The following is a 27,352-nucleotide window of genomic DNA, read 5'->3' as shown; positions in this document are numbered from 1 at the left end:
ATGATAAACCTCCTCTGAACAAAGCTTGCAGAGAAAACCCTATCATAGGGTCGCTATAAATCAGAAACGACTTGGTGGTACACAACAACAAAAACAACAAAGGTGCACAAAATCATAACAAACAGATATAACTTAAGGGCATCTCTGCCAAAAAAAAAAAAAAAAGTAATAAAGGTATGAAAGTTTGTCACTAATGCTAAAGCATAATTCCAAATTGCTAGTAGACAGAGCTTTTGATTCATAGGACAAATGGAGATTAAAATTGGCTACTATGGCTGCATCCAAACTGCAGAAATAATCCAGTTTCACACCACTTTAACTGCCCTGGTTCAATGCCATGCAATCCTGGGAATGGTAGTCTGTTGTGGCATCAGAGCTCTCTGACAAAGAAGGCTAAAATGTCTCACAAAGCTACAGTTTCCAGAACTCCATAGCAGTGAGCCTTGGCAGTTAAAGTGGTATTAAACTGGATTATTTCTGCTGTGTGGAGGCAGCGTAAAATAACCTTAATTTATGAAGTCAAAGCAGCATTACTGCTAATGCTTTTAAGAACAGTATGTGTAGTACCTTTTTTCAGAGAACACATCTTCCCCATCTTTCTTATGAATTGCCTCAACATACCATTACAATAGGGGAGCCTGAAGCAAATGGAGGAGAGATAAAGCAATATTCATCCCCACAGATGCCCTTCAGATGTATTGAACTACTATGATCCAGGGAAACCAGGGTGATAGAAGTACATCACATATGATGGGAAGTCAGTGATTCAGTCCCTTGAGTGACTCGGTTCAAATTTTAAACTCCAAAAACCTTCTGAATATGTTCCGTTTATTTACTTATTTAGTCTCTCAAAGCTGGTCCACAGCACCAAAATTTTAAAAATAAAATAAAATTGGAAGCTTAGGTATATTGCTTTTGAAATCTCTGTGGAGTGGGGTGGTTTGTTGTTGTTGTGTGCCTTCAGGTCCATTCTGACTTGTGATGACCCTAAGAGCCTCCTATCATCAAGTTTTCTTGGTATTATTATTATTACTATTATTATTATTTACTGATATCCTGCCTTTCTCCCAGTATAGGGCGGTGCACAGCAAATTTAAAACAATACAGTTTAATAGTTTTTTGTGGGTTTTTCGGGCTATGTGGCCATGTTCTAGAAGAGTTTCTTCCTGACATTTTGAAACTCTTCTAGAACATGGCCACATAGCCCGAAAAACCCACAAAAAACTATGGATGCCGGCCATGAAAGCCTTCGACTTCACAATATAGTTTAAAACAATACAAAAGCATTCGAACGTATCAATATTATTTTAAAAAACTATTTAAACTGTTTTCAAAGCTAATATAATTACGCATTAAAATTTAAAACATATTAAAACCTCTCAACAACCTGTTGATAACATTTGCTCAGAGAGGCTTGACATTGTCTTCCTCTGGGGCTGAGACAGTGTGACTTGTCCAAGGATTGGGTTTCGGTTTCCAGAGCCAAGCAGGGATTTGAATCCTGATCTTCAAGATTCACAGGCTTTTGATACACGGCAGAAATAATCCTGTTTGAGACTGCTTTGATTGCCGGAGCTCAATGCTGTGGAATCCTGGGACTGACAATTTGGTGTGGCACCAGAGCTCTCTGACAAAAGAAGGCTAAATAGCTCACAAAACTATTCCAGAATCTCATAGCATTAAAGTGGCATCAAACTGCTATCAGTAATATCTTATTAAAAGATGTAAGTTTTATTTCCCACCATCCCCTTATTATCGGGCTGCTCTTGTTTTGCCTCCTATAAAGTTTCCCAAAGCAAACTCTGTCCTTTTTAGAGAATTAATATGTAGCAAAACTGAGGTTCTTCCTCCTCTAAAGCTCTAAAAAGAAAGCCTTTCCCCATTGCATATGGGGCTTTATAGGAGGCAACTCTCTTGATTTGCTTATCAGACAAGGGAAATTGGAAGTACAGTGGCGCCTCCGCATACGCGGACTTTTTATAAGTGGCTTTGAGCGTACACGCTCAAGCCGCTGGGCGCGCGCAGGGCAGAAGGGGCAGCGCGTCCCATTCAGTTGAATGGGCGTGTGTGCCCGTTGCGCTGTGTGCGCGCCCGTTGCGCCGCACGCACCTCCGCGCCGCTGTGCACGAGCCCCAGTGGATCCCGCCGCGTATGGTGACGTTCCACTGTATAATCCAATGGCAATCCGAAGGCAATCATGGGGTTTAACGTTATTGCATGATAGACTACCACATGCAATTTTGGGCAATGGGAAGTCAGTCCGAACGCAATCATGGGGTTTCACATTATTGCGTGAGTGGTGATCACACACAATTTCAGGCAATGGCAAGCTATTTTCGGGCAATGGGAAGTCAGTTCGAACACAATTTGAATCTCATAAATTTGCTGAACTAGTGAATTCACATGAATGTGTTCTGGCCCCACTTTCTTTTCATTTGAAATTCAGAGAAATTCCTCCTGTGTGATAAACACCTTTGAGGGTTCTTTGGCTGCATCCAGACAGCAGAAGTGATCCAGGTTGACACCGCTTTAAAACTGCCCTTGCTGAAGGCGATGAAATTCTGGTAAGGGTAGTTTGTGGTGGCACCAGAGCTCTTCAACAGGGAAGGCTAAATATCCTCCTAGACTCCAAATCTTTGAGCCCTAGTTAAAGCGGTGTCAAACCGGATTATTGCTACAGTGCGGATGCATTCTTCTCCTGTAGGGAGAATTATATGCTGTAAAAGGGACCTGTTGCCTCTCTGTGTGTGGGTTTTGTTGTTTTCTTCCAGGCTTGGGAAGAGGCGGGCCCTGGCTGCTCTTGCCAAAGTCTCCTCATAAATCCCTCCCTTGTTTTTGGGACACTTCCTGACTTCTGCCCAAGGAAAGGGCCAAGGGCGGGCGAGGACAGGGACTTTGCCTGCTGCGAGGAGGAGAGCTTGGAGGTAGGAGGTGGGCAGCCCCAGGTGGGGAAAGGCCCCAAGGAGGCCGGGGGTCTGGAGGCGACACAGAACAGAAGAAGAGCAGAAAGAGGAGGAGGAGGAGGCGAGGGAGCCAGTGGGGAGCAGGGGGTTGTGTCCTCTTGGACTAGATGCCTCTGGAGAGCAGGATAGATGGGGGGAGAGAGCTCTTAGAGCCCCTTGGAGGCTCACTGAAAGAAAGAAGTGGGCAGCAGCAGGAACTTTCACAGTGGACTTTGGCACCTGAGGAAGTAGACTGGAGCCTAGGAAAGCTCCTGCTGCCAATTTGTTTCAGTGAGTTTCAAAGGAGCTATAAGAGCTCGCTCTACCTACTAGTGGTGTTACTAGGCTTGGGGTCACCCCCACACGCCCCATTGACCTCCTCCTATACCATAACCTATTGTGTTGTTGTGTGCCTTCAAGTCATTTCCAACCTATAGCAACCCTAAGGCTTCATGGGGTTTTCCTGGCCAGTTCCTGCAGAGGAGGTTTACCATGGTCACCCCCTGAGGCTGAGAGAGCGTGACTTGTCCAACCTGATCCAGTGGGTTTGCATGCCCAAGCTAGGATTCGAACCCTGGTCTTCAGAATCTACCTTCCATCCAAGCTGACACCACTAGTACAGTATGGGGAGAGCTCTTGTAGCTACTTTGAGACTCACTGAAAGAAAGAAGTTGGCGGCAGGAGCTTTCCTAGACTCAAGTCTACTTCCTCAGGTGCCAAAGTCTGAGGGAAACAACAAGAGCCAAATCTCTGGCAGGGAGGGAGACCACTGTTACATACTGATTCTACAGACTAACCACGGCAGTATCATTGGCAGCAGGAGCCTTCGCAGACTTAAGTCTACTTCCTCAGATGCATTTGGAGACCAGGGTTCAAATGTTGGCCCTGCCATGTAAAACCCACTGGATGACCTTGGGCCAGTCACAGTCTCTCAGCCTCAGCTGTGGCAAAGCCCCTTTGAACACAGTGACCAGGCATTCTCCTTTTCCAGGACACCTTTCAACCTTCTGTTCAGGAGAAATGTCAAAATGCCCTTCATTATGAGCATGGCTAAAGAAGCACAAATTTATATTTAAATGACAATTTTGAGCTTCATTTGGTCATGCCCTACCTTTCTTTCTGGAATGTCCTACATTTTGAGGTACCTTGTCCTCCTTTGCAATGAGAACATCTGGTCACCCTGCCTCCAAAGAAACTTGCCAAGAAAACCCCATGATAAGTTAACCATAGGGCTGCCATAAATCCAAAAGGACTTGGAGGCACACAAGAACAACATGAAGGACATTAAGGAGGACATCTGGAGGAAGGCTGGCCACAAGTGAGCTGGGACTCCCACTCGTGTTCCCAGGGTGAACTGTGGGCGTATTTAAGAATCATAATAGTGGGCAACTCAGAGGGAGAGAAGGGAGAGGGAGCTATTGTCAGCCTTTTGAGGGGGTCATGGACCTCTGAGGAAAATCTGATCATAGCTTTGAACCTTCTCCCCAGAAAGAAAAGTAACACAAGGAAATTGAATTGGGGGGACGACTATTTTTGCCTGGCTTACTGTCTCACTGAAGCATATCTGGAAGACCATAGGTTCTCTATTCCCATTCTAGCTGCTATGCCACACTCTCTGTTTCTAAAAAAATAATAATAACAAAAAAACAAAAACAAAATTGCAAGAAAAAATATTTGCACTTGCTGCAAATTTTCAGCAAATGCTAGGCACACACACACCTGTCTGTCAAGGGCTGCATCTGCACTACAGAAATAATCAGATTTGACACCATTTTAACTGCCATGGCTCAATGCTGTGGAATTCTGGGAAGTGTAATTTGTTGTGGCACCAGAACTGTCTAACAGAGAAGGCTTAATATCTCACAAAACTAGAGGGCTCTGGTGCCACAATGAACTACAATTCCCAAAAATCCATGGCATTGAGCCAATCTGAATTATTTCTGCAGTGTGGATGCAGCCAAGATGTCTAGTATTTTAGAGGCAGCCTTTCTCTTTTTTCCTGGAGTAAAAGTAGAACAAAGTTTAAATAAAGAGATTGCACCATAACCCAGAATCTCCCTCGTTCTGCCTGAATAACAGAACATGCCAGAGAGGATCAAAGTTTTTCTGCTGCCTGAGGCAAAGGACAAGATATTGCTTCCATTTTCAGTTATTGGACTTGACTGGCAGTTAGACATTGCATCAAAGCTGGTGGCTTCAAGAATGCTGTGTCAATTACACACAGCCCTGTCATCAAGCAACTTAGAGTTGCTCCCCATTCCCCACCTCAGCAGTGAGAGTCCCAGCATTTTCCATGTCAGAGTAAAGAGTCCATGCAAAAGCTTTCATTTAGTGCCAGGTCAATGTCCCTCTAAAATCAGGGATGACTTGAATTACCGGAACAAAGATGAACAAACCAAGACTTCTGTTTTGGTATTGTTTGACTATGGTTGAAATGTGCCAACTGACTGATGTGCAACTTTCACTTACTGAGCATTTTAATCGATTGAGGCATATAATCTAAAACTTTTGATCAGGCAACCCAGCTGCCCCTTTGTGTTACAGAACTGAGTTTAGTGATAAAGGAAAGAAGCTCTCTGAAAAGTAACTGCTTTCAGTTTGATTCCCAGTAAACCTGTGACAATACTATGCAAGGACACTTTTTCTGAGTGCCCGTAACTTATCAGGAACAAGAACTGATATCTGGCTTGCCCCCTCCATATGTATTGCATGCACTACAAGCCCCATCTGCCCAACCAGCACACCTATTGATGTGTAACACAATGTATCTAGAAAGTGCTGGATTGGGGGAAGGTGGAACACTGTTCATATGTTGTTGTTGTTGTGTGCCTTCAAGTCTTTTCTGACTCATGGTGACTCTAAAGTGACATTGCCATCCTCTGAGAGAATGTAACTTTCCCAAGATCACCCAGTGAGTTTCATGGCCAAGCTGGGATTCAAATCCTAGTCTCCAGGGTGTAGTCCAACACTCAAACTACTAGAGCACACTGATAAGGGAGTTAAATTATCGTGCCTGTTTGTTGGCAGTTAACAAAGATCCATAACTTGTTGCAGTAAACCCTAAGTGTTTTATAATACTCGTCTATCAAATATCCCCTCCCTTCTTGCCTTATAGTTCTCCTTTTACATGGAGAGGGAAAAATACTTCAGTGTGTTTGATATGCTGGGTAATGGATTTGCCTTTAAGATGGTTTTACTATCATATGATATTCTTAATTGAGATATTTTATTTTAGAGCAGATTACTATATTTCATTTCTGAAAGCAGATATTTACACTATTTTTACACTATATAAAGCACACATGTAGGCCCAGCACCCCATTTGAGAGCATGCATGAGAATGATCCTGCTTCATGTTAACCTTCTACATGGTTAGACACTTAGTCAGTATGCATAAAGGCTACGCTTGGACCCAATTTCTGTTTGTCCCACTCTGCAAGTTAAAATATAACCAACAGCACCAGCCCTTACAAATTCCTTGCATAAGTTTTTTGTTGTTATAAGTATGCCAACTCTATGTTGAAGTTACTTGTGAACACTAGTCTGATCTGTTGGCCAGGCAAGAGGTAGGAGAGAATAAAAGATATGGAAACACCATATATTAAATAATTGGAATGCTATTCAACTTAGGGGGTGTTCCCATTCGCCTATAAAGCGGATCATGATGCGAATTTAGGGGGTATCGTTTCCACTCAAGCCTGAATTAGATCTGCATTGCCTCGGAATCGTTCCCACAGAGATTCGAATTTGAATTGGATTATCTCGAATAATTCGAATTATATGCCTATAAATCAGTTTAAAAAAACAGTATGCTTTAAAGCGAATTATTTTTGCTCCCGGGGTCCGATTCACGGTATCCGAATGGGAACGACAAGGGTGTCTGATTCGGGAACCTGGAGATAGGAGGAGCAGCACTCAAGGGGCTGGCCTGGGGTGTCACCCTCTTTGTTCTCTTTCTGCATTGCCAGCGCCATTTTCTTCAATTCACATAGCCTTTCCCCCGGTGGATTGCAACCTCCCCTCTGCTCCTCATTCATAGACCGATGTGTGAGGAGAGCCACTGAACACCATTTTAAACTATTATTTTTTTCTTTTTTCGCCTCTGCCTGAGCGCCTGAGCAGCAGATGGGCTTTGCAGGACATCCCTGCTTGATCGCCCCCCAGACAGCCCAGGGAGCAGTGGGGGAGGCAAAGGGATTTGGGGGAATGGAGACTCCTTCCAGAGGAACTATGGGAAGATAGGAGAGCCTGGACGCTCAGGGATCTGAGGGGGGGGGGGGATCAAGCTTTCTCTTCTCTCTTCCCCAAAGAGTCTCTCCCCCAAAGAGTCTCTCCCCACTGAACCCCGCTGCCTTCTCCTCCTTGATCCGATGTGCCAAGCCTGAGCTTTGTATGCATAGTCTCTACCCACTGAACCCCACTACCTTCTCCTCCTTGATCCGATGTTCCAAGCCTGAGTTTTGGATGCATAGTCTCTACCCACTGAACCCCACTACCTTCTCCTCCTTGATCCAATTTGCCAAGCCTGAGCTTTGGATGCATAGTCTCTACCCACTGAAATCCACTGCCTTCTCCTCCTTGATCCGATTTGGCAAACACACACGCACACACACTAGATAGATAGATAGATAGATAGATAGATAGATAGATAGATAGATGTTTATACACACACATATGTTTATATATGAATACTCACAGACACACATGCATATATATATATATATATATATATATACACACACACACACAAACATATAGGTATATACACACATATATATTTGTGTCCGTGTGTGTGTGTGAATGCACGTATATACACACATATGAATTTATATTTGTGTGTGTGTGTATTTCTAAAGTAAATTATAAACTAACAACTTTTCAAAACCCACTATAGAAATAATACAGTTTGAGACCCCTTAACCTACCCTGGCTCAGTACTAAGGAATTATGGGAACTGTTGTGTTTGTGAGACATTTATCCTCCTCTGCCAGAGAGTGCTGGTGCCATAATAAACTACCATTCCCAGGATTCCCTAGCACTGAGTTATGGCAGTTAATATGGGGAGACGCAGAAGAGGACGAATAAGGCTCCTTCTAGTCTGGGGAGACACAACAGAAGAGCCTTGGGTGCAGCCGATTTTCATTGGCTGCCCCAAACTCCCCCCACCCAAGACGTCTGAAGCCTAGGCGCTTGATTGACAATTTGAGGACACAAATGGGAACGGGGAGCAAATTAATCCGGTGTAAAATAAAGCGATTTAAAATAAATGGGAACGAAAACAGGGTCTAAATGAATCGGGGTAATTTGCCCCTTTTCGTAATGGAAACGATGGAAAAAATTCGAATTATTCCCGGAACATAATCCGAATCAGAATCGTGCCAATATAATCCATTTTATCTGCCAAGTGGGAACACCCTCTTAGTAATATAACTGCATATATAATGTCATAATGGCAGTTTAGAGAGCAGGAGTGAGCTGATTTTAGCATTATAGGATATACACTGTGTTTCAGCAGAACTTTAAGATTTCCATCAATCAAATAGGGTGGTGGACACTGAACAGGTTTCCACCACTGAACTCAAGCTTGGGAGTCTAATATGTGAGCATATTTATCATACTGTTTTCCATACTCTGATATCCTTAGGCTCACAAGTTAATGCTTGTTTCCCTATGAGTTTTCTTGATTTCAGAAGCTGTCCAATTTAGAAGGAAATAGTAGAAAGACTCTTTAAGCATTTTTGTTGTTAAACCATTGGGTGTTGGAAACTCTTGGTAGTCTGCTGCTAAATGCCCAGAGAGCTACCAAACTACATGACATTGTGCCACCTACCTGAGTTTCAAGGAGGTTGTGTGTGTGTATATATATGCCTTCAAATCAACTGTTGACTTATGGCAACCCCATGAATTTTACAGGGTTTTTGTAGGCAAGCAATAGTTAGAGGTGATTTTGCAGTCGGTGGTGGTCTCCCATCCAAGTACTAACAGGTCTGACCCTTCTTAAATTCCCAGATCAGATGAAATCTGGTGCATTTAGGACTCGTAAAAAGTGGAGGGAATCTGAAGCAAGAGGTCTACAAAAGAGAATTGCTTGGGTTATATTTTGGGTGTATCTGAACTACTGAGATATATCACTATCAGAACATTTGAACTCCCAAGGCTCCATACTGTGGAATATGAGATTTGGAGCACTCTCTTATAGAGGTTGAGGACCATTATTTAGTAGAGCAGACGATTTTGGGTATTTCATCAAATCATAAACCCCAAGATTCTATAGGACAGAGCCATTGCATTTCAGATGGTATCAAATTGCTATAACTAGGTAGTATAGATATACTCATAGCTATACATATGATGGTTGCAGTAGGGCAAGGGACCTGAAGGAGTATAACAAAGTCTTCATGGGGAAAAGTTTTTCAATAGTCTTGGGGGAGATATGACAATGTCAGAAGGTTGGGGTTTTTGTTGTTGTTTGCTGAAGGGCAGAGAGGAAAGGTCATATTGGAATGTTGTAAAGTGAAATAACTCACTTCAAAACTGTCCAGATTGGGCAGTTTAATTCTCAGTTTCATTGGCAATAACCAGCATAATTTGTACAATGAATCTCTAAAAATGTGGAAAGTGGGTGTATGTTTCCTATATATCTTCGACCTTTGACATTTACAATACTTACAATAATTATTTAGCATTTAAAATGCTTCACATGCCTGAGAACCCATTTGTGTTAGTGAAAAGAGTGTCTGAGTAATGCTGGCACTAACAGTCCTTGGTGCTTCTGCCCATGATTGGACCACAGGGGGCAGTGAAGACTGGAGAGACCTGGCCTTGGATCCCCACTCAGCCAGTGAAAGTTCAGTAGTTTTCTTGGGCCCATTACCATTTCTTATTACACAGGACCATTGTGATAAGAGGAGGGGCAAGAAGAAACCATGAGTGATGTCCTGAGCTCTTTGCAAGAAAGGTGGGATGTAAATGACACAATAAATATAATACATAGGTGTATGCCAGCACCTTAGCTTCAGAACATCTGTAACTTGCCTATAGTACTGAACTGTTTTATAGAATTACGGTAAAGAACTCAGTAAGGAGTTCTCTAGAGTAACCCTATAAAATAATTCAGTACTATAGGCACATTAGTGATATATTGGAGCTAAAAATAGCTTGCTGCCATGCATCTGTGTATTACATTTATAGCTTGCCTTTCCTCCAACGAGCTACTCACAACAACCTTGTGAGGTAGATAGGGTTGGCTGGCCCAAGAGCACCGAGTGGGCTTTGAGACTCAGTTGGGACTAGAACCCAGGCCTTCCAAATTCTAGTCTGCAGTGATGTACAGTTGGCTCTCCATTTTTGTGGAGGATCCGTTCCAGACCCCCCGCAAAAATGGAGGCTTGCACTTATTCAAGCCATAATCGCACGCCATTGCAAATAGCAGAGGTCACCCCTCTCCGTATATTCAAGGGCATGGATCTCGGATCCACGCATTAGGAACGGCAACTGTAGACTTGAGTTGATCGATTTGGACCTGACTTCAACTTAATTTGCTTCAGTGATTTGATTGGACTCGACTTGGCAATAAATGGTGCACTGACTCAATTCAACTCAACCTGTATTTTTAGTAACCAACTTGGTCATCTAACTTCATCCAGAAACTGCAAACGTGGTAGGCAATGGGCTTTTGACAAAGACTGAGATCTACTCAGCAGTCTGTCCTTGCTACACATGGGAGGAGACTTCTGAAGCTTTTGAAAAGCTTTAGAAGGATCCTTTTGCCTCAACCCTGTTGCCTAATACATTTGCTGTTCCTCTGAGAGCTTTCCCCCTTTAACTTTGTGCACATCGTTTTGCTTTTTTAGTTATTGAAATATGCCCCCACCTCCTTTTTTCTAATAAAGCTGGCTTCCAGACTTGACATTCAACTTGAGATTTGACTTGAAGGTACTTTGCAAGGACTTGAGACTTGAAGATACAGACTTGAGACTTGGAGTAAGAGTTGAATATATCACTACTAATCTGGCACTCAGTCTCTACACCATGCTGGATTCATTGGAGAGGGGAAATTCAGAGTGTGTACTTCAGATCTATAGCTTGGTCATTTAGCTGCTGTATTATATTAAATCATTGCAGGACTATACTGTCCTTGCCCATCATTATGTCCCATAAACCTCTTCCTTTTCTTCCAGCCATAGGAATCTTGGACCATGTGGCTGTACTTAGCAGCCTTTCTGGGCCTCTACCTGCTACTCCGATGGTACCGTGAGAAACAGATCTTGAGCCACCTGACAGAAAAGTATGTCTTCATAACTGGCTGTGATTCCGGCTTTGGCAATTTACTGGCCAGGCAATTAGATGCACGTGGCTTTCGAGTCCTTGCAGGTTGCCTCACACAGCAGGGTGCAGAGAAACTGAAAGAGGCGACATCAGAACGTCTACAGACCACCCTCTTGGATGTCACCAGCACTGAAAGTGTGATCAAAGCAATGGAATGGGCAAAGGGCCTTGTGGGAGACAAAGGTTAGTGTGCACAGACTTGGATTCTGTGCGTTATTTTGAGCCCAAGCCAGCAGCTCTTATCTGGTTAAATATCAGGTTACCTTTAGAAATACAGAAAGCTGACTTAAGCAGTTAGATAGTTGGGTCATCTGCCCCAGGATTAGTCACTGCTGACACCTGGAAAGCCTGGGGCACTTTCTTTAGCACAGAAACACTTAACTGTATACATTCATGCATAAGTCTAGACATTTTTGTCTAAAAATTGACCCCCAAAACCTGAGGTGACTTATTCATGGATCAATGTAAATACTGTACTTTAACTCTTCTTTGAAAAGGAACCATGCCCTGGTGAAAAACAAGAGCATAATCTGTCCTGGAAGCATTGACTGCCCCCCCCCCCCCCAATTCTTTCATTCATCCAGCCTTTAGGATGAGCACAAACAGTTGTGCCTACTGGAATTTTGTAAGTTGCTTGGCATTGATTTCCTTGCTTCATCCTTTAGATTCTTTGTCACATGCCCCTACGTTTTACTCTCAACTTATACATGGGTCATATCAAAATCCATAATTTGGGCCCTAAAACCTACCCTTGACTTATACATGAGGTCAACTTATAGTCGAGTATATATGGTAACTGCAGTTCTTGAACACTTTTTTCATGAATTTTGCTCTTTTAGGTGAAAACAAATAATTTTACCATATTCCCCTCCACAGTGAAAAGAGCCTTAAAACTCTAGGACTGTTCCCAGCTTGTATAGCATTTTTATAGTGTATGGATTCAGCTATCTTCTTTCAAGCATACTATCATACTTAACAGCCATCCAAGGTAGAGTTCTAACCTGCCACCTTGGATCCAGCTCACTTTCATTTATAATTACTTGAGAAGGTAGATGCCAAAACATTGTTAATTCTTAGCTAAAGCTCTGTTTGTTAATCATGCTGTGAAATTTGTGTACAGCGGGTCCTCTTTATCCACAGAGTCAAGCATCCATGGTTGGCAAATATTTTAAGAAATAGAAATTCCACAAGACAAACTTTGATTTTGTCATTTTATATAAGGAACACCATTTTACTATGTCATTGTATGTAATGAGACTTGAATATCTATGGATTTTGGTATCCACAGGGAGTACTGGAACCAAAACCCAGTGGATACCAAGGGCACATTGTATATTTGTATACACATGCATTTAGATAAAACATGATGTTTGAGGAGAAAGGAAGATTGGGGCTGCTGCAATTTGACACTGCTTTAACTGTCATGGCTCCATCCTATGGAATCTTGGGATTTTTTAGTTTGTTTTTGGCACCAAAGCCCTCTGACAGGGAAGACTAAATACTCTACAAAACTACAAATCCCAGAATTCCATAGCATTGAACCATGGCAGTTAAAGTGGTGTCAAACTGTATTAATTTGGCAGTGCCAACACAGCCTTATACTCTACTTTCCCACCACTAGTGCTTGAAAACAATACTTTCTTTGCACTACAACTTTGGATACGGCAGCAATACAGTCACCCCTCCATTTTCTCAGACTTGGAATCCGCACCCCTTGCCCGTTTGCAGGCAGCACTGCCATTCAAACCAATGGGGCTTGAATATCAACGATTTTCCATTTTCGCAGGGGGGGTCCGGAATGGCTCCCCCGCGAAAACAGAGAGGCGACTTTATATGTATTTTGATACAATCCTATATTGCCCTTGTCAGCATGACTACTGATGTTCGTTATGTTTTTCATGGTTATCCTAGCCTTCTTTCATTGTTTGTGCAAAGCTCCAGTAAACTTCAGGGTTGGGGTAGCCAACGTGGAGTACTGAATATTGTCAATTTTGGAGTGCTTTTTATTTTTACTGCTCTGTGGAGTGCCATTTGGATTTTGTACTTTGGGCACCAACATGTCCTGGACAGTCCTTGGTTTGTACTCTTATTTATTTTTTAAAATTTATTTCTCAGCTTTTTCCCATTAAGGGACTCAAAGTGGCTTACAACAATTTAAAATTCAGCTAACATCTTAAGTAAAGCAAGAACAATGAAAGAATTCTATCCAAAAAGAACAACTTTAAAACAATTTAAATCACATTTAAAACAAAATTTAACAGATAAAAGCACAGCACGTGACACTGGAAATTATCACACCAGGGCTAATTCAGCAATAATCACAGTAATGAAAGCTAATGCAACAGTAGCTCTATAGCACTCTATATTTTTGCACTGTCATGCAATCACATGATTATTGTGACATTACCATATAATTGTGTTTCTCACACATCCATGAATCAATCATTAGTACATTGGAACTGATCATTTTGTGCCTGCGCCATTTTGACGCTATTGCACATGTCTTGGAATCATGCCTCCATCCCACACAGAATAGAAGACAACAAAATAAAATTTATTACTTCACCACATTGTTTTAATCGTGTGAACAAAATTGTGTCTCATACCTCAAAAGAAGACTCAAATCCCTTGCAAAACCAATACTGGCAAGGAGAATGGATTGCCTCCACCACAATGCATTCTGAGTATCCCTTGTTGCTTTTGCAATAGCACAAATGAAACCCAATTAACTTTCGCTGTCTCGCAATCATGCTTCATTTGCGCTATTGGGCCATTTACGGGATTTCCTTGTGAATGGTTTGTTGCTGGAACATTCCTGGATCTTCATGTGTTAAGTCCTGGATAAGTGTGATGTGTCTGAAAATCCTCAGTGCGATTGCGTGATTTTTCTGGGAGTATGCTTTTTACTCCTGGCTTTTCCCCCCTGTCTGATAATATCCACTGTTAATATGTGTCTCTGTTGTATCTCTGACTTTCTCCTTTCTTTTTTCTTGCCAGGGCTCTGGGGATTAGTGAACAATGCAGGCATTTCAGTTCCGACTGCTCCCAATGAATGGCTGACCAAGGAGGATTTCCAGAAGATTTTAGACATCAACCTTCTTGGCGTGTTTGATGTGACCAAACACATGTTGCCTTTGCTAAGAAAAGCCAAGGGGAGAATCGTCAATGTTGCCAGCGTAATGGGCCGGGTATCCTTCTTTGGCGGTGGCTATTGTCCTTCAAAATATGGGGTGGAGGCTTTTTCCGACAGTCTCAGGTAACTGCTGTCCGTTAATGTTTCTTTCTCAAAGTAATGTCTGCAACCACTTTTGTCCAAGTGGAGGATATTCCTTAGAGAATGGATGCATTTTTTAAACATATACAAAATAGCACTTGCTTGAAAATATTAGAAAATTCAGTTTCAAGGATGATACATGTACTTCTAACAGTGTTTGCAGAGTACTTGCACAGGTGTGGTGTAACTAGCTTTCATGCTCGCATATAACTCAAACTAGCAACCTAAGATCCAATTAACCAGTAACTTTTTTGGCTTGATGAATCTGCACTTTTTCAAGGGCCTTGGGAGAAAATTTTCATCCACCAGGACCTGCCACAAGCTGTACCCTCAAAAACAACTGTCTTGGAAGGAGATTGTAGTGGGCGTGTATGAATGTGTGTGATTCCTTTATGAAACAATTTCTAGTCCTAGAGGCTTCTCTGGGGACTAAGCTTGGGGACTAAACTCTTCAGCTGCAGAACTGACCAGTGGAAAGTCACATGTAGCTTGTGAGCCCAGTGCTTGCCACATTGGTTCTAGAACAATAAGGCTTTTGAGGGTGTTAACTACTCAGTGACATGATACAAATAAGTACATTTTAAAAAATAGGCTAAATCCTGTTTTACTGAAACATATGCCTCCCTAGCACCTGCAAGTACCCACTTTGTAGACCAGGGGTAGGCAACCTTTTTGAGCCGGGGGCCGGGTTGCTGTCCCTCAGACAACTGGGGGGCTGAAGCCAAAAAATAAATAATTAAATAATTTTTTTAAAAAATTAAATATATAAATAAACCAGGACAAATGTAGGACAAAATTTTCAAATGGAAGACACTTTTTTTTAAATAATGGAGGACACGCAAAAAAATTGCTGATTTTTTAAAAAATGTTAATATAAATGCATGTTTCTGAGGCTTTTATAGACAATTGCCCCCCAAAAGCCCCGGCGGCAATCGGTGGCAGGACCAGGCTGGGGCCAGTCCCAAGGCCTCGCTGGGCCGCATCCGGCCCGCGGGCCACAGGTTGCCTACCCCTGTTGTAGACAAAGACACTTCTCCCATTGGAGGTGGGACTCAGACAGTGCCCTCTTCACTGGTGCCTCACAGAAGCAGCTCTTTTAGGCCTCAGCTGAATCCAAAGCAGCTTTGCCTGCCTCTCACCAACCCTGATGGGATAGTGAGCCTATGGTTCAGATTAAATGTAAATAGGCATAATTTGAGGATGGTTATTCAGCTTCCCAAAGTTGCTTTGGAGGCCTTGCAAGCCAAATGTTCGCCAGGGTTACAGTATGCACCTATGTGGAAGTAAGCCTTGTTGACTGTTCAATGGGGCTGACTTCTGGATAAACTTGTTTAGGCTTGAGCTTAAGCAAGGGTGATATACCACTGACTTGTTCGGTCCAGGGCTGGGGAGTAGGAGAAAGGAGTAAGAGGTTTTTACAAGAGTAGGAATAGGGATAAGGAGTACAAACTATATTTGTTATTCCTTATTCCTGTTATTATATTGTACATGCAAACTCCAAAAAACAATTTTATTATACAGTATTGCACTGGGGAAGGAACTGTGAAGAAAAGACACACACACACACACACACACACACACACCAGCAGCAGCCTTACAAAGCAACCAGGGCTTTTCCCCAGGGCTGGGGAGTAGGAGTAAGGAATAAAGGAGTAGGAGGTACAGGAGTAGGAGTAACATTTTTTAAAAAATCTTACTCTGGTGTAGGGCAAAGAGTAACACCAAAATCACCAGTCTGCAGTTTCTTTCTTAGGATAGAATTCAGCTACATCCTCCATGGCTACAAAATTTAGCCAAATTTTTTTTCTGGAGAACTTGAAAGATGACACTTTTGTGGAAGTTTAGTGAAGTTATTGACTATCTGTGGATACTGGTTTAATGGACCAGCACATTTGCTTTTGTTTCTTTTCCAGGCAAGGATAGTTTTTCCTTCAGGAAGGAGTGTGCCTAGGCTCATGTATATAAAAGCAATATGTAAAAGAACTTTGCACTCACACCAATCTACATCTTCCAAACTAAACAGCAAGGCAGAGTTACTTGCAGATTCAAAATTAGTTCATATTTTGTACTCCAGAAAGTCTGCATTGCTAATTTTAATACAGCAGAGATATAGTATGAAGTTTTTGTGAACCATGGGTTCCAAAGCCAAGTATCAGTTTCACTTGACACAAATAATTGGCAACTCCTCAAACCCAAATACACTGCAATTAATATAAAATGACTCTCCCTCTTTTCCTCCCTTCCATCTCCCTTCCCATTTTAAGTACATGTTAAGACGTGTGCTGTGCACGTATTTATTTGTGTAGGTACGCCTTGTGCACCTCTGCCTGAGTTTGCAGCCTGCTGTGTTCCATGTGGGATTTTAAGATCTATGCTGGCGGCCTGCTTGGGCTAAAAATTTACTTTATGGGCCAGCTGCAGAGCTGTTGTCTGGAGTAATAATGTGCTAAAGCCTACCCAGAAGTCCTGTCCTCTCATCCTGGGTCTTTGGAGTACACATTAGTCAGCTTGACAAAGGAGTTCATCACACGGGAGGAATTTCTCTTAATTTTGAATGAAAAGAAAGTGGGGCCAGAACACATTCACGTGAATTTGCTAGTTCAGCGAATTTATGTGAATTTGAATTGCATTTGAACTGACTTCCCATTGCCCAAAAATAGCTTGCCATTGCCCAAAATTGCGTGTGTTTACCTCTCACACAGTAACATGAAACTCCATGATTGCGTTCGGACTGACTTCCCATTGCCCGAAATTGTGTGTGGTAGTCTATCACACAATAACGTGAAACCCCATGATTGCGTTCAGACTGACTTCCCATTGCCCAAAATTGCGTATGGTGATCTTATCACGCAATAACTTTAAACCCCATGATTGCATTTGGATTGCCATTGGATTATACTTCCAATTTCTCTTGTCTGATAACATCCTAAGGGAAATGTATTTGATCTATTATTATTATTATTATTATTATTATTATTATTATTATAGTGCTGTCGATTTGCACAGCACTGTACATACAAACAATAAAATAGATATGAGTAAACCCGCCCATGGCATACAATCTAAGAAATAGTAGCATAATATATATAAATAATACATAACAAGACAGGAAAGGGTTCAATAAAAGAGGCAACAAATTAAAAACATCAAATAGCAAATAATAGTAATAATAATAATAATAATAATAATAATAATAATAGAGTTTATTTATATCTTCCCGCCTCTCCCAATTGGATCGAGGCGGGATCACAATAGTCACGCAATGCCTGGGAATACTTCTCTGAACAGAATGGTCTTCAATTCAGTTTTGCAACTAGTTAAAGAAGTGATGACCTGTGCGGCTCATGGGGGAAGGATGTTCCAGGAGTGAGCGGCAACAAGTGAAAAGGATGATCTATGCTTTCAGGTTCTTTCTTTCCCTCTATTTCAGCCCTGCCCAACCTGGTGCCTTGGTTGGTTGATGTGGATTATAATTTAATTTTCCAATAATTAATTCAATTTTCCCCTTGAAATATCCTTTTAATTCTGCTTGGCCATGGCTTACATTTCAAAACTGGAAACAACAAAATGTAGATTTAAAGGCTGAGAAACAAGTGCAATTGTTTAGTACAGTATTAAAATACGTAGTCTATAGAATCATAGAATCCTATGATTGGAAGAGACCACAAGGGCCATCCCATCCAACCCCCCTACCATGCAGGAACTCTCAATCAAAGCATCCCCGACAGATGGCCATCCAGCCTCTGCTTAAAGAGGTGGTTATGCATGTTGGTCCGACTCTAAGGTCAGAAAGATCTGTGCAGATGTTTGATGTCTTAGATCTCTTCATCAGGCAATATGATTTTTTTTAAAGGGTTGTGTGGAGTGGAAGGGGCAGGAGACTTGAGATTTGAAATCATGTCCTCTGCATATGATGAAATATTATGAGAAGAAAGAATCTGCAGATTCTCAAACAAGGCTCACCACTTTCAGGTTTCACCTGGAATAGTTTCTAGATTTACTGGGAGCTAAAGGCTCCCCAGGAGGGGAGTTCATTCATGACATTTCTGCATTAAAATAAATGTGTATTTATTTATAATGAAGAATAAAATGCTCTTTCATATGATTTTAAAATCCTCTTTTGAAGTCTTCCCTGCCCCTGTGAAAATTCCTTTTAAAAAGCCCAGCATTGCATTCTTGAAGGGGGGGGGGGCAGAGAGAAGGCCGAGGAGGACTCAGGCAAGGCCAGGGAGGACAGAGAGAAGGCCGGGGAGGACCGAGAGAAAGCTGAAGAAGATGCAGGCAAGGCCGGGGACCAACTACACTGCGCCCGTGTCATACACAGGCACCTTTTACATGGCCTTCAGCTTATGTTGAAAGCTGCACGAGGGGAGAAATAATGGTGCGTGCGCCTGTGACGCGCATGCTCTGCCGTACCTCATGCACAAGCTGCATTATATCCAATGGGGCTCGAGCATACGCGCTATTTGCCTTATGCGGGGGGAGGGGGTCTGGAACAGATCCCCCACGTAAGGCAAGGGTGTACTGTACTTGCCTTCTCAAGTAGTTGCTTGACCAATCTATCGATTTTTCTATTAATTTTACTTATTTAATGTTTAAATACCCAAAAAAGCAGCACTGGGGATGTGTGTGACATCTCTGGGGAGGGATGGTACACACCCCTCTGCCATTTGTCCCTCCTTTCAGAATGAATCGATTCTGATCAGGCATTCCCATTTATTGGACACTCTTCAGAATCGATTCTTCTGAAAAGAACCAATTTTTTTGCATTTGCCCCATTTTATCTCAACTGAAATCAATCCAATAAGGATTGGAATTGATTTCAAGGAACGAGGGTCATATATCCTGATCTAAGATTTGGTTCAAACTGTAGTGGGAACGAGCCCTAAATTTGACTGAAACTGCATCCTCACTGCAGAAATAACCCAGTTTGACACCACTTTAATTGGCATGGTTTAATGCTATGGAATTCTAGGAACTCTATTTTTGTGAGATACCTACCCTTTTCTCTCAGAGTGCTCTAGTGCTACAACAAACTACAGTTCCGAGAATTCCATAGCATTCAGCCATGGCAATTAAAGTGGTGTCAAACTTAATTATTTCTACAGTGTGAATGCAGCCTTAATCTGAATCCAACATGCTACTATTTCACTATGTGTTTTCTGCTCAGTTCCATTATGGGCTGGTAGCCAACATCTGCCAACCAATAGCAAACGTTTATCACACCTAACATTCCTGTCTGTCTCCTTTTTAATAGTTGCAATCTTAGTGAGGCGGGCTGTTGCTATTACCACACCATACTAAACAGATTTGTGCCAAAAGCTAAATGCATGCATCCAACTTCTCCTGATGTTAGTTACACTTTAAAGAACTTGCATGTAGTCTCAGGGCCCATTCAGACTACCTTTTAACCCGGTTCAGGATTCGAAATTTGCACGTGAAGTTCATATTGGGCCCAATTATGTCACAATCCATGTCGAGGCTTGCACAAGGAAAAGCCCCTTACCCCGGGGTATCCAGAATCGGGCTAAAATCCGTCTTTTCTCAAAAGACCCGGGTTCCGCAAAATATGAGCTTGCCCTCGATCATGATTGGGGCAAATTCAGGAAGGGATTAGGGTCAGAGGGTGGGCAGAGGTCAGAGCATTCCCTCCCCTCATCCGAGGGGAGGGGGAGGAAGAGGAGGAGGAGGGGGAAAGAGCCGAAGGACTGGAGGCTGAGAGGAGGCAAAAGGGGAAATAGGGTGACTTTTGGGCTGCAAAGGGCTGTAAGAGGGAGGGTGGGGGGAGTGGAGAAAGTGATGGAGGAGGAGGAGGAAGGAGCCATGGGAAGAAGGGAGCCATGGAGGGCATTCTCTAGCAGAGCAGGAGGAGGAGGATGAAGGAGCCAGGGCAGCTCAGAGGGAGGTGAGGGTCAGAAGGAAAGAGGAGGAGGAGGATTGCCCAGGGAAATAGGGCTGTGGAGGCAAAGTTGGGGGATGTAGGGAAATTGATACAGCAGAAGCAGCCTCTTTTGACAATTTATGCGCATGATTTTTTGGGTGCTTGCTTGTTCTACTTGCATTTCCTCTTGCTCCTGGATTATTATTATTATTATTAGTGTTATATGCAGATGCTACAGTCAGAATGCCTGTGCTGCATTTCCCTTTTATTCCCAATTGATTCCACTCTCTCTCAGCCTCAGTGGAAGGCAATGGCAAAGCTCCTCTAGCAGGAGGAAAGGGGTCAGTTCAGGTCAGGTCAAAGGCAGGGCACGAACGGAGCTCCCATCAGGCACCTCCCCCCCTTTTTTATTTTTTAAAATTATTTTTGACAAAATATGCGCATGTTTTTTTTTTCTTGAGGCAGATATATAGATGCATAGAACATGGCTGGCTGCTTGTTCACTTTCCCTTCTGTTTGCTGGCTTCCAGCAAAGGGGAAATGTTGCAAATGGGCTAGACTTTTTTTCCTTTGCGAATCAATCCCACAATTCGAATGTTACATTTGTTGCTCTTGTAAATTAGGCAATTGGCAAAACGATACATGCTTTTGCTACTCTTCAAGGGTAGCCCTGAATTGCTTTTAAAAGCAAAAAAGAATGCATGACAATCGCATCCTTTTCTGGCATTTCCGAGGTGAGAAATTATTATTATTATTATTATTATTATTATTATTATTATTACATTACATTTTTTTTTTTTTTTGCGAAGTACAGGCGTTCCTTCTAGGAACAGGAATTAATTTGCTCGCCTGATTGTATTCGGCTGAGCAGGGGTTTCGTAACTAGGGTAATTTGGATAGTTTGTATTTTAGGAATGACATTTTTTTCTGTCTTCCGTAGCTGTTGTGGGGTCTTTTTGTTACTACTGGGTTTGGGGGGGGGGGATATGAGATGTGGGAGGCCAGCTGTGGTGGCAGATGCACTTGGAATGGGAGCCTCAATAGAGGTTGTGTGGGGCAAGGGGAGGTATGGCGGTAGGAAAGTGGATTTGTGTCAAAAAGGAAGGCGAGATAGATGCGTAATATCTATCTCTCCTTCCTTCCACTTTCCTAACCAAAGAGGCCTGAGGGTCAGCCCAGTCGTACCACAAACCCTGTCTCTGCTCCTGTGTAACGCCAGGTCCATAAAAAATAAGTCCCACATCATATACGATCTTATTCAGGATAACAACTGCGACCTGGCGTGCATCACTGAGACCTGGCTTGGGCCTGAGAGTGAGGCAGTGTGGGCACAGGCCCTCCCAGCCGGGTTCTCAGTTAAGGACCAGATCAGGTTAGGTGGGCGGGGGGGCGGTGTTGCCTTGGTCCATAAAAACACCCTTTCCTTAACCAGGATCCCAGTCCGGAAAACAGATCACATCGAATGTATTTACCTGTCCCTGAAGGCCAGAGACAGCCTGGGGATTTTGTTGGTCTACCGGCCGCCCCGTGCACTAACAGACTCCCTGGCCGAGCTGACACAGCTGGTCTCAGAACTGGTGTTGGAGTCCCCTAGACTTCTTGTCCTGGGGGACCTCAACATCCCTTTCGGGGCCAGCGATATTCCAACTGGTGCAGCTCGGGAGTTCATGACTACCATGACAGCCATGGGCCTGTCTCAGTTGGTCTCAGGGCCAACGCATTGCGCTGGTAATACCCTTGATGTGATCTTCAGTACGGACTTGGAGGCTCCATGGGTAGAGATCTCTAACATCTCTCCCCTGTCATGGACGGATCATTTCTTGGTTGAGGCTCGAATCAAGGCTTCTACCTTAAGTCCCCCCGGGGGTGGCGGACCTATTAGGATGGTCCACCCTCGAAGGCTGATGGAACCCAAAAGGTTCCAAGAAGCCCTAGAGGAGTATACGACTGGCACTGACGGCGATTCTGTTGATGCCCTGGCCAACATCTGGGATTCTAATCTTTCCAGGGCTATACACAGTGTCGCTCCCAAGCGTCCTTACCGGCCTGCTTCCAACAAACAACCTTGGTATACGGAAGATCTCAGGGTAAGGAAGCGGGCTGCGCAACGACTAGAGCGTAACTGGCGAAGACATCAGCGCTTATCCGACAGGACACTCCTTCGCTCTCACTTGAAGGCCTATGGAGTGGCAATAGGTGCAGCAAAGAATTCGTTCTATGCTGCACGTATTGCGTCCGCAGAGTCGCGTCCAGCAGAGCTGTTCAGGGTTGTGAGGGAGCTAACTCAGCTCCCTCCCTCCCTGAGCTCTATTTTGGTACCATCTAAAGCCTGCTGTGACGATTTTAACAACTTCTTTGCGGATAAAATCTCTCGGATTAGGGCTGATCTTGACGCCGGTATTGATGCAGATCCTGTAAGAGAGGCGTCCGAAGCGTCCGTGGCCCCGGTTTTACTGGATCACTTTGAGTTTGTTAGTACCGATGAAGTGGACAAGAACCTTCGAAGCGTTAGGAAGACGACGTGCTCTCTTGATCCCTGTCCCTCATGGTTGGCAGCTCAGGGGGGTGATGTGGTGTTGACTATGTTGCACCGCATCGTTAACACATCTCTAAGAGAGGGTCAGTTCCCATCTAAACTGAAAGTAGCAGTGGTTAAACCTTTGCTTAAGAATCCCTCCTTAGACCCCCTGATACACAACAATTATCGGCCCATCTCGCTGCTACCTTTTTTGGGGAAGGTGATCGAGAGAGCAGTCGCCTTCCAGCTTCAATCGATCTTGGATGATACCGACTTTCTGGACCCATTTCAAACCGGCTTCCGGGCGGGCTATGGAGTTGAGACTGCCATGGTGGCCTTAGTTGATGATCTCCGTCTGGGCATGGACAGGGGAAGCGTGTCCCTGTTAGTGCTTTTGGACATCTCAGCGGCTTTCGATACCATCGATCATGGTATCCTTCTGGGACGCCTGGGGGAGTTGGGTATCGGGGGCACTGCCCTGCAGTGGTTCCGGTCCTACCTCTCGGGCAGATCCCAGATGGTGGAGCTGGGGGACTGTCGCTCCGACATGAGGGCCCTTACATCTGGTGTCCCTCAGGGAGCAATTTTGTCCCCTATGCTATTCAACATTTACATGAAACCGCTGGGAGAGATCATCCGGAGACACGGGGCGCGGTGTTATCAGTATGCTGATGACACCCAAATAGTCTTCTCTGTGTCTCCGACTGATGCAGTAACTAAGGATGGCATCTCTCCTCTAGATGCCTGCTTGGCGTCCGTAATGGGCTGGATGAGGGAGAACAAACTCAGTGTGAATCCAGGGAAAACGGAAGTACTGGTGATAGGTTCCCCGGCTCCGGGTGATGAGATTTGTCATCCGGTCCTGAACGGGGTCACGCTCCCCTTGAAGGACTCGGTGCGCAGCTTGGGGGTGCTCCTTGACTCGTCGCTCCAGCTAACACCTCAGGTGGATGCGACGGTCAGGAGTGCTTGCTATCAGCTCCGGCTGATACGCCAGCTGCGCCCTTACCTGGACCGCAGGAACCTTGAAACTGTTGTACATGCTTTAGTAACCTCTCGATTGGATTTCTGCAATGCGCTCTACATGGGGCAACCCTTGTACCAAACCCGGAAGCTGCAAATTGTACAGAATATGGCAGCTAGACTGGTCGCTGGTATTTCCAGGTCGGACCATATAACACCTATTTTAAAAGATCTTCACTGGCTGCCTATTCGCTTCCGAGCTCAATACAAGGTGTTGGTTTTAACCTATAAAGCCCTAAATGGCTTGGGCCCAGGGTACTTGGAGGACCGCCTCTCCCCACATAATCCGCCCCGCACACTTAGATCATCCGGGACAAACCTGTTAGAGGTTCCTAGAGCACATCTTGTAAGGACCTCACAGAGGGCTTTTACCATCGTTGCCCCATCTTCCTGGAATAAGCTCCCCTTAGAGCTTCGCTCTGCCGCCTCATTAGATTCTTTTAAGAAGAATTTAAAAACATACTTATTTAGATTGGCCTTCCCTCTTTAGTTTAATTGATTTTTCTCTGCCCTTGTTTTCTTTCTTTGACTCCGAAATATTGTGATTGATTGTTTGTACCCTGATATGTGTATTTTTTGACTCCTGTTCCTATTCTTTGTAGTAATGTTTTAACTTTTATATTGTAATTTAATTTGTATTGTAAATGCTATTGTAACTGTTTTTAACATTTGTAAGCCGCCTTGATCATTTTTTTGGAAAGGCGGGGTATAAATAAAATTTATTATTTATTATTATTATTATTATTAAGAGGCATTCTGGGGTGGCAAGGAGTGGGGGATACAGGATGCATTAACTTGCATTTTGGGGTTGAAAATGGGGCCAAGGGCAGATCATAACCTGCACTGACCCACATGCCCACACACGCACACAAGAGATTTTAAATGTTGACAAAATGTGCCCACTTTGGGGCATTTTGTGCATTGCTCTTTAAAAAAAGGAGGGAGGGAATCACACTTCCGATGCCCCTGCAAACGTCACCTATGACGATCGCTTGATTGACAGCAGGTGCCTTCAAGTTAAACCCGATAAGGCATTCGGGTTAAAATGCCCCTCAAATCTAGTGGGCACTTCCTAACAAAGAGATTCGGGGGAGGGGCATCCGGATCTACTCAGTTCCACCTATGTTAATTGGGCCAGTGGGCATGGGGCCCAGGACAGTCTGATTCAGGCCCCTTCAAAGTATTTTCTTCAGTCATCTTGTTTGGGTTTTGACTTATAAAGCCAAAGGCAGCATTTCAGCTATTAAAAGGAAAGCCCCTATTAAACAAAGGCTTTGTGCATTGTACAAGATGGATCTGTGCACAAGTAAACACCACTGAAAGACTAGAGTAAATATGTTCCATTCAGCTGAACCACTTTGCTTTGCTTCTTTATTACCTACAAGTAAATGTGTTGGTTCAGATCTGGAAGCACTACATTTAAACCTCTTTTGAGCAAGATAATTTAATTTTTTCTCCCTTTAGTCCCTCTCCCAAAACTAAAATGGGGTTTCCATTAGTGCTTCTATATCTATTAGTTCTGATCTAGATTAAGACATTATGTGTTTTCTTGAAAGAAACAGAGGCCCCATACAGACAGGCCAAAATAAAGCTGCTTCGGGTCACTTTGGAGGTATGCTGTTTAAATGATGCATGCGTCCTAAGAGGCCAGAAGCTGCACCAAAGTTGCGCTCCAGTCCTTAGGACTGGAGCATGGCTTTGGCGTGGCTTCTGGCCTCGTAGGATGCATGTATCATTTAAACAGCATACCTCCAAAGTGACCCGAAGCAGCTTTATTTTGGCCTGTCTGTATGAGGCCAGAGTTTCTTGTTTTAACCATGAACTCAATTGCATTTGATCTCCATTAAGTATGCCTAGAAATTACAGATCTCATACCATACAGAAAGGGATTTATATGCCACTGGTAATTCTTTCTTTACTGTAATAACATATCCTAAAAAGAAGGAAGGGAACTAAAATAGACATAGAAATCTTCACTTCTCTCACATTTGTGCTAGAAAACCAGTGTTAATGTTGCTTATTGTCTGAGTATATATAAAAATAGATGTATTTTGTTGTGGGCGGGTGTGAATTTGAAAATGTGAAAAAACAAAAACTTGAATTGTGGGTTATAAAACGAATTGTGGGTTGTAAGAAATGTTTAAGCACATGTAACAACTTGTGTTATGCAATATCATTTTTATCAGACAATATCTGTGTGTTTAATAAATGTGCATAATGTGATGTCCTCACACTATCATTATTGGACTAGACTTCACAACCAATCAGTTGAAGTTAATGCTTGGTTATTAGATGGCTTAGAACCTCCAAGCACATATAGGATGAATTGGACACTGGACTACATGGTCCCTTGGTCTGACCACAAAGGATTTTCCTTACCGCTGAAGATGTTCAGATCTTACCTGTATTCCTAAGTACATAACTTCTGCTCTCTCCCTTCTTTCAGGATGGAGATCTCCAAGTTTGGAGTAAAGGTCTGTATAATTGAGCCAGGCTACTTCCAGACTGCCATCACAAATGAGAAAATATTGTTGGACAACTTCACTCGCTACTGGGAGAGGCTCCCAAATGAGATCAAGCAAGCATATGGGGAAGCATACTTTCAAGCAAGTGAGTAATAACCTCTGGTAATCTTAAACTGCTTTCAGTTCTAAGACCTCTTATCCAAGAGTGGGGATCAAATGACTTTCCAGCTGTTGTTGAGCTGCAGCTCCCATGAGCTGAAGCCAGCAGAGCCAATGGTGAGGAATATTGGGAGGTACAGCTGAGATCCATTAAGCACCTGGTAGAGTCAAGTCTTTTTCAGCATACTTTTTGTCATTATCCATGTATGTATGTGATGGTTGCTGCCTCTTATCCTACTTATTCCCTGAGTGCACAAGCACCTGCTGGGTGTGCGTGTGCAGCTCTATCCCTTTGGCTACCAGTCATCTGTGGTGGTGCACACAGGCACAATGTCTCCTCCCTGACCAGGAGAAGGAGGAGGAGCCTGTAGCCATGTTATATTCTGAAGGAACATGCCTAGGCCCAGTCTTGCATCTGACCAATGGGTGAGAGGATAGAGCTGTACTCTCAGCACTCCAGCTGTTGTTACATGCCTGAAAAAGAATATTTGTACAAGAAGGTAGTCTTGAAAGTAGATGTGGAGAGGGTTTTACCTGCCTATGTCACCAACAGGTTTCTAGATACAGTTCAACAACATCCAGAGGGCCACACAATCCCCCCCCCCCCACACACACACACACACTTTAACTATGGGTTCAAACAGTTTAAGAGTTTAATCAACCTGAGGATGAGGACAGAATCCTTGGAGAGGTGAGAGACACTATATGCATCCTGGACCCATGCCCATCTTGGTTGTTGAAATCAGCTAGAGGAGACTGATT

General features: G+C 43.4%; 1 protein-coding gene across 1 annotated transcript in view; it reads left to right on the top strand.

Moving 5' to 3' along the window:
* The first annotated feature begins 2,863 nt into the window (after positions 1 to 2,863).
* Positions 2,864 to 27,352, top strand: part of LOC149322648 (retinol dehydrogenase 16-like) — a 32,415-nt gene continuing 7,926 nt past the window's right edge. The window contains exons 1-4 of the mRNA XM_089480954.1: positions 2,864 to 2,924; positions 11,123 to 11,453; positions 14,268 to 14,526; positions 26,413 to 26,576. Coding sequence (XP_089337080.1) covers positions 11,141 to 11,453; positions 14,268 to 14,526; positions 26,413 to 26,576 — 736 coding nt within the window. The 5' untranslated portion in view covers positions 2,864 to 2,924; positions 11,123 to 11,140. The remainder of the gene's footprint in view (positions 2,925 to 11,122; positions 11,454 to 14,267; positions 14,527 to 26,412; positions 26,577 to 27,352) is intronic.

This window comes from Sceloporus occidentalis, unplaced genomic scaffold (genome assembly GCF_023333645.1).
Source record: "Sceloporus occidentalis isolate IW3139 unplaced genomic scaffold, rSceOcc1.0.p SCAF_1, whole genome shotgun sequence".
Taxonomy (NCBI): domain Eukaryota; kingdom Metazoa; phylum Chordata; class Lepidosauria; order Squamata; family Phrynosomatidae; genus Sceloporus; species Sceloporus occidentalis.
Note: the sequence above shows the minus strand (reverse complement) of the source record. Positions and strands in the feature narration are given on the sequence as shown.